This window comes from Sinocyclocheilus anshuiensis, unplaced genomic scaffold (genome assembly GCF_001515605.1).
Source record: "Sinocyclocheilus anshuiensis isolate Anshui unplaced genomic scaffold, SAMN03320099.WGS_v1.1 scaffold572, whole genome shotgun sequence".
NCBI classification, from domain to species: domain Eukaryota; kingdom Metazoa; phylum Chordata; class Actinopteri; order Cypriniformes; family Cyprinidae; genus Sinocyclocheilus; species Sinocyclocheilus anshuiensis.
The window spans coordinates 1,944,950-1,953,409 of record NW_015555778.1 but is presented as its reverse complement, the minus strand read 5'-3'; the positions used below and the strand labels follow the sequence as shown (position 1 = coordinate 1,953,409).

Below are 8,460 nucleotides of genomic sequence, written 5' to 3'. Positions count from 1 at the left end.
GGAACCCGCCCGGAGCCGTACCGTGCCGTACCATGCAGTGGAAAAGCGCCATTTGTTTATACCAGCCAGAATCCTCTAAATACCATGATAAATCATGGATTCTGTCTTATCTAATCTGCTTGCTTGGTTTTAACCTCTTCCATTAAAGATGCTTCCTACTATGGGCCTGGAAAACATACTCTTCTACATGCAAACATTTGCTAAAGGAAGTTCTGAAATCTGGATCTGAGGCTCTCTGTCGGCCAGACACTGCCATAAATCACTGCACTTCAAACCCCTTCTTTGACCGCACCGCCAGGAAAGTTCGCCCCGAGAGTCACGCTCCTTCTAAACACGCCAAACGAGAGTGGTTTGGTCTGATTAATTGAAGTCCTGTGGGGATGATAGCGGCTGAAGAATGAACCAAAGACCCAAAGAGCCCCAAAAAGACTTTCTACACACATACATTCCTCCAGATGGGAAGAGAAAGAATCTTAGCACAGTTTCACCAAAGGCACACATCACAGTTAAATTTAATTAGGAATTTTAGAAGCAATCAATGACATATTTAATGAAATAATTGAATTAAAACTATTTAATGAAACAAAGTACATCAAGAAAAGTTTATTTCATGTTCAGTCTTAAAAATATATACTGCATGCTTCAATGGTTCTTTGCTTCACCATCATTCCGTAATTTTTGTACTCCATTGGTTGCTGTATAGTGTTCTTGTGTTGGCTGCTTGGTTCTTTAGAGGTTAAAAATATTGATGTTACATTATAGGTACTTCAGATCTCTTTCTGGGTCTCTTTCAAATTAACTTGAGGGACGTTACCTTGCGTTACAGGTATTTAATTTAAATACCAACTTTCTCTCATCATTTTCTCCAAAAATGAAACAGAAGCAACTGATATAAAAAAAAAAAACAGAGTGTAGTAGATACATAGCTCAGATCATTTGGTTCACATGAGTTCATGCTTTTAGCCATTTGATTACAGTTTATCTTGACAAATCTGATCCCAATTTGAGACATTTTTGAGATTTCTTACAAAGAGTGTGATATTGAAGGCCTTATTCTTAGGGTAAAGTTCTGAGAAGCAGAAAACTTTAGCAAAAGTCCCATTTTGTTCTCCATTCAGTTTCATTGTTGTCCTTAAATGAGGATATCTCCTGTGTAATTTTTCTTGCTTGAGAGAAAAAAAGTAAAAGAAAATGTTATTTGTAAACCTAATAAGGTTCTTTTTGGCATCAGGCTGTAAAACCTTTTTTGGTTCTAACTGGATTGTAGACATGATGAAAATATCCCGCTGTGAAAGGGAGACTATACAGCTCATTTAGAGCTGATGTGAGATCAGTTGTTGATGTAGCGGCGGAGGAAGAGTTCAGGGAGGTCTGAGCGGGACTATGCTCTGAGGACTCGAGGAGGAAGTAGACCAGTGACTACAGTGTGATTGATGAAACGAGCTCACCTAACTGCATGCATTAGCTCTCTCTAAACCTGCCCCCTCACCCCCTCACCCCCTGGCCCTGTCCCTGCCCTCTATCCCCTCAGAGACCTCCAGAAAACAAAGCCATGTGATGTTCTGATTAATGTAGACTTCACTCACAGTCTGCAAAGTGAAGCAGCTTTTGAATTTTATTTGTGTATCATGTGATTTGCTTTTTGGGGGGAGGACATTTTATAGTTTGTAAATGTCTTTTGTTTCATTCCAAAAACCTGCCTCCAGATCAAAGACGTGGTCCAAATGCAAAGACTTTGGTAGGCAGTTTAATGCTGCCTACTAAGAAACCTTCTTTCGGCCAAATTTGGCCAAATTCAAAAGCCACACAAAATTAACTTGATGAAAAATGGAAGGGTGGTGTAATCTTTTATCTCTTGCAAAATATTATTTTAACAAAACACCTGCTTCCGCACTCGTGACAAACCAGCTAGAGCCTTTGGATCTTATTATCTTCACATTGTGAACAGAATAAGAGGTTTTAAGATCTCAGGTTCGCACACAAACATACATGTGTGTCTTTTATTATGTCTGTGTCTACAGTGCATCCTGTATTTTGTAAGGTGAAAACCATATGTAATTAGCTAAGGCTAGATCCTGTCAAAATGAGACAGAGACTTGTTGGATCAAAGACCATCCTTGTAGAATATTTTTATTAAGTCAGCATCAGTATTATTAATTAATTTAATTTAAAAAAAAGTCAGGCTGGTATAATCTTTTATTATCTCTTAGAAAAAAAATCATTAAAAAAAAACTGCTTCACTGCTTATTGGTATTAGAAAAACCTTTGTCTGCAAAATCCAAGTAATGTGGTGCTGAACTAACATTCAGAAACATGCAGAAATTAAATCATAAAACAGAAAATTATATCATAGAGTGGACCCTTGCATATCTGTCAGGATCAATTAGTCTCTTAAAATACTAAATCATTTGACCTGTTAAGGCCATTTGTTCAGCTTAGTTCAGATTGTAAAATGTCATGTGGTGCAACTCGCCAAAAACTGTACATTTATGAATAAATTATTCATATTTGTGAAAATACTTTTATCTTTGAAAACAAACACTCGTGTATTTAAGATGTAAGGAAAATATATTCGTTTTTACTTGATATTTACACCACATGACATGCTTTTTATTATTTTGTGTCATTCTTGCATCATCTGTATTTTTATAAAGCATGAGTCGCTGCTGCCTATGTAGAATGTTTCAAATCTGTCAGTTATGAGATTCTATCTTAGTATGAATGTAGGCAAGTTTTGGCACAGACCTTTTGTATATAGGGTTTTGTTGACCCTGTGCGTTTCTTTTGATTTCATCTTGTCTTTGTTTCACTTTGATATTCTGCTAAATTGGATGAAGCACGCTGGTATGGCTTCTTATAGTGTGATCAGTTGATTTGAGTTTGCTGTGTTATGTTCTGTAGTGAAGGGGGCTGCTTTGATGGCGTAGAGAATGGAGGATGGAGCAGGTGTGTCAACCGCACTGGTGACAAACCATTAGAGTCTCTCGGCTGGAGCCGTTAGATCTTATTCATGTAATCTTCACACTGTGGACAGAAAAAGAGGATCTGAAGAACTCAAGTTCGCATACACACGTGTGTGTTTTGCTGTTTCTCTCTACAATACTTCCTGTTTTCTTGAAAGGTGAAAACCACATAGTTAGCTAAGGCTGGATCCTTTTAAAATGAGCTGCAAGGCTTCATATCATTATCAGTAAGTAAAAAGCCATATTTAATATCAGAAAAATAAAAATTACCTCACTTTTTAAGCAAAACCACTGTGTTTTACAGAAGAAAGTCATATATGTGACTTTGGGGTGAATAAATTGGCTTGAGGGTGAATAAATGATGACAGAATTGTAATTTTCGGGTGAACGTTCCTTTTAAGTGTCCAAATGCTTTTTAGTACCACTGTATTCGTCTGCACATGAAGTCACAGATCCACTGAAGTAACTGCAGTTTTTGCATCTCGAGTCATACCTTCCTGCAGGTGCTCAATTTGTGTCTAAATTGCCCCAGCCAGCAAACTCATTTCAGAAGAGCTGGGCTGAAGCCAGACCATGTGAAAACCCTTAATGAAGTGGCTTTCTCTCTCTGAAGCCCTATCAGTCTCTGCTCATCCACTTCCACTTGGTCATTCCAGTCAGTACGGCCTTTAGCTCCAAGTCCCCCTCAACCAATCCCATCCTGTCACATACAACGTAAGATATATCCACTATGAGTGACAGGAGCTACTAGCAATTTATTTTTCGAGTTTTGTGTTAAAAGATCTTACGTTCTCAATCTTCAGCCTGTCATTGTGATAACTTTGGCAGTTTTGTGGATCTCAAGTAAGTTGTTTGTTTTTATTTCCTCAGATTCTTGCATGGTGAATACACAGTGGAGGTGGCCATCAATGACTACCTGGACATCTACTGTCCACACTATGAGGACCATCATCCACAGGAGCGCATGGAACGCTACATCCTTTTCATGGTCAACTATGATGGCTACACTACCTGCAACCACCACATGAAAGGCTTCAAGCGCTGGGAATGCAACCGCCCAATGAGTCCGAATGGGCCCCTCAAGTTCTCAGAGAAGTTCCAGCTGTTCACACCCTTCTCTCTGGGCTTCGAGTTCCGCCCAGGCCATGAATACTACTACATCTGTGAGTAACCTTCTCCTTTCTTACTCTCAATCTTCAACTTCGAACCCCTCGTCTGCGTTTTCTTGTGACCAGGTGTCAGTATGGCCCCAGGGTGCAATCATTCACTGAACTGATGGTTGTTGGGTTACAGGAATTGGGGTGTAGAGGGCAAAGGAAGACTTGATAAGGACGCGCAGACTTCACAACAACATCTGATCAATAACGTGCCACACAGTTCAGTCTGCTGAAACCTGTTATGTGGTCTCTAGAGACATATGGCTGAATGAACAAATAAAATACGTGCCAGTCAATCATTGGTTAATGCTATAACGATATAGTTTAGGAAACGAATGCAAAGTGTAACTGAAACTTGAAATTACAGGTTACACATCTTGAATTTACATAAAACAAATTTGCTATGCACAATGTTGTATACGATGCAGTGACTCATCTACAGTATCCGGGTTTTACTAGAGTACACAAATAGTAACATAAGTTCCCTGATTTGACATCGCAAGAATAACACTCAAATTTTTCTTTGTGTTGTTATTTCCCTGGTGTTGGTTTCTAAAGGAAGATTTTTTCAGGTTTGATGAAGATTGAAGGAATGGGTCTCACACATCAGCAGAAGTTAAAGGGATAGTTCACCTAAAAAAAATAAAAATTGTCATCACCTTCTTATAATTCCAAACCTGTATGACTTTTTCTTCAGTGGAACATAAAAGAGAAATTTAGCAGAATGTTCATGTTCATGGGGACCGAGGGCTGTTAAGTTCTAAAAATAACTAAAAGCACCATAATTATTGTATTTTTATGTAAAAAATAAAATAAAATACAGCATTGCTGTGCAACTTTAAAATATATATGTAGTCATTTATAAAGCTTGATAGCCCCTGGTCACCATCCACTTTCATTGTATGTAGTACGTCTCCTTTTGTGTTCCAAACAAAGTCATACAGATTTGGAATGAGATGAGAATGAGATTAAATGGTTTTAATCTATGGCATGCATATGTATACATACAGTTTTGTTATATTTTCACCAAATTTCCACAGACAATATCAAATCCACCATGCATTACCAAGAACTAGTCAATCTTTTTTTGACTCAAACTCTTGTTCATGTGTCCACGTTGACATACGCAACATTTCTGCACCGTAGGAAGTGTTCTTCAGAAGGCTGTTGTCTATGTTGCATTTTGGTATGGCATGCCAGGTGGACATCTCTTTTTCCAGTGGCAGCCACTGTAAACATATCAAAATGGTTTAAAAATCCGTTATTACTGTCATTTAAATGTCTGTTGCTTTAGTTGAAGTCACATTTGGTGCAATTGGAGCTGGAGACATTTATTATAGCGATTTGAATGTCTAGGAGTTTAATCAGAGTCGTCGAGGCAGAAAGGCCAGTTCTACTGAACTCCCTTGGGAGCAGAGTTTGGCAGTGTCCTGATGCATCTGCCTGATGAAAATGTCAATTTGTTGAATGGCATGTGCACTATTAGCTGTGCACTTTGCCGCTCTGGGTGAGATCGGTGCAAAACCAGTTACCAAGGCCATCATGCGTAACTGTCCAAATTATGCTGATTGGTCAAATCATATTTAACAGAAGGATCCTGATGGGGGTAATTGCATCCACAGCTTCTGGGGTGCCAGCCATTACCATTTTTCAGATAACAACAGGTAAAAGCCATTAACCTGGAGGGGGAGTTTTTGGCTCGGGATGGTGCCCGGACGACAGTCCTGACACCTCGTCCTCCGGAGGCGGCCCGCCCACCGCCTCAAGGTCAGCCCTTCGCCTGGCTGGACGAATCGAGTGGGGTTCTGCTTTATCCTCTTCTTTCGCTCTCTCTTGCTTGACAGGGAGGAATTTGCCGAGGTGCATCTGGTCCTGTTTCACTAATGGTCTTGTGAAAGGTGTCCTTTGGCCTGATAAAAAGGGCTCCCGCTGGGCACAGGCAAAAGGAAAAGGCTCAGGGCAGCACGCAGGATGCATTAATGAGGCAATTTCTCCTCTTTTTTGTTTTTTTCCCCCCTTTTTATTCTCACTTATGCTTTTTTTCTGTATGTGTGTGTTTATTCCAACTTTTAGAAGAGAGAAGGGACTTTGAGAGCAAAGTTTTCATGTGATAAAAGAATGCAGCTTTTTATCCTAAACGAATGCAGCTCATTAAGTAGAACAGCATGATTTTTACCGCTCACCATGCTTGCAGTGTCCCGGGTTGCCTTAGAACTGGCCCTGCGCCCTCAGCGCTCGGCAGTTCAGAGGTTTGGGGCTCAAGGGGACCCAATCTGTAGCTCTGCTCATGACTATAAACCTCCCATTGTGTGTCGGGACACCTGATCCTAAAAGCATAGTCACACAAATTGCTCTTTTGAAAGCTAAAAGCACATTTGTCCTAATAATCGCTGAAGAGTCATTTCTAATGGTCATGGCCATCTGTTGTATATAACAGCCAAAGATTTAGAGGCCAGAAATACTAAACAGGTTTTAAGGTTAGGTATGAAAATCTGAGGGCTTTCTGTGCTTAAAGGAGTAGGTTTACCCTTTACCACTCTAAAAATGGATTGTTGACAATGCTAACTTTTATCAACGCGTTATGGTCTTAATGAGATAGCTCACCTAAAAATGAAAATGTTATTCTAAACATAACTATTTTACTTGGCAAATTGGTGGTGAATTCGTACAATTTGAGTCATGTGAAAGAATATGATTTTTAGAACAAATAAAAATGAATAAACATGAAGGTCTGACCCATATCCCACTTATAAAACAAACTCTGAGTTGGATGTAAGCAGATTGTACAAAAAGGTACAAATGTGATACAAATTTGTCAACAGTTCACCAAAATGGAGAATAGTTATGAATTGCTGTGATGTTGTGTTGTCCAAACCTTTCTGACTTTTTGCTTCAGTAGAACAAGAAATACTGTAAAAGCAGAAAATTACAATAGAAGAATGTTCATTCTGCTCTTTTCCATACAGTAAAGGTATGAAGCAGGACAGACACTGTGAAGCTCCAAAAAGGACAACAAAAAGCACCATAAAGTATAAATCTCATGCACATTTAAATATGGAACATCAAGAATCATCAAACCAGGTTTGAAATTGCCATTGGCTCTTAAATGTCTTGTAACCAATCACATCAACGCAAGTTTGAAGGGGGGAGCGGAGTCAAAAGTAACAGGTTTTTATATTATATTATTTTATTTTATTTTTATATTAATTTAAACAATTATTATCAAATAATTATATTCATTTAGTAACATAATATATCTTAGTGTAGGCTATATATTTAGAGTTTTATAATTCATTATATTCTTGTCGATCCACCAGTTCACATTTACAACTGCGTGTTTTCTGCGTAAAAATAAGGGTCGTTTTTGGCTTATTTAAAAATTCAAATTCATTCTCTGCCAGCAGGTGGTGCTTTTCGCCAGGAATATAGCCGTTTCCCCGGTAACCGCAGTAAACAAAGCAGCGCAGCACCTGACTTTGCTCTCATATTTAATCAGTTAAATAGCCTTTTGAAGTGTAAGCTACAGTATATCTCACTATACATGTAAATATACATTTACATGTGTAACCCTCTTCGTCGGTGTGCTCCCCCAAATGTCTCTGCCTTGTGTTGAGGTGAGGGGTAAATGAGGAGGACACCAAAATCGTCGAGTCAAAAACAGCAGCTTTCTTTTATTAGGCTCCTTTCTCCACACAGTCACTCTCACAGCATGACAGGATGGCAACAGCCTTTCACAAAGGAAATAGAACTGTGTTCATTTCAAATAACCTCAAAATTACAATACATAACGCATTATAAAAGGAAATAATGAAGTTGAGACTGCAGCTAACTTAATAGTAAGCTCATCGTTCACAAACTTACTAAAACACAGGAAAGATAAACTACAGCATATGACAGACAAAGATAAACACTGGATGTAATCAAAATAAGGAGAATTAGACCATAAAATACACAAATAGACCTTAAACATAACATAACATACATGAAAATTATGCTCAGCCACATGGAACATAGGAACGTGCAATAATATCAGAAATACAAAACAATCTATCAAAAATAATGTCTGATACACATTATCCAACCTATCATCAACAATATATTTCTTCTAATAACATGGATGGCTAATATAATTAGATCAATTTAATGGATGTAGTGGAGCAAACTGATAAACCCTCCTTACCTTTCACAAAGGAAATAGAACTGTGAGTGAAAAGAAGGGCTCACTCCTCTAATGAGAACACAACGCACAGCTCCCCCCAAAGGCCGGGAGAACACATTACATCTTCCCTACATCTATATATATATATATAGAGAGAGAGAGAGAGAGAGAGAGAGAGAGA

At 38.6% G+C, this 8,460-nt stretch overlaps 1 protein-coding gene across 2 annotated transcripts in view; it reads left to right on the top strand.

Moving 5' to 3' along the window:
* The window catches only part of efna2b (ephrin-A2b), a 137,581-nt gene that overhangs the window by 121,033 nt on the left and 8,088 nt on the right, over positions 1–8,460 (top strand). For both annotated transcript variants that reach the window (XM_016468582.1, XM_016468581.1), the window contains exon 2: positions 3,834–4,126. In XM_016468582.1, the coding sequence (XP_016324068.1) occupies positions 3,834–4,126 (293 nt within the window). The remainder of the gene's footprint in view (positions 1–3,833; positions 4,127–8,460) is intronic.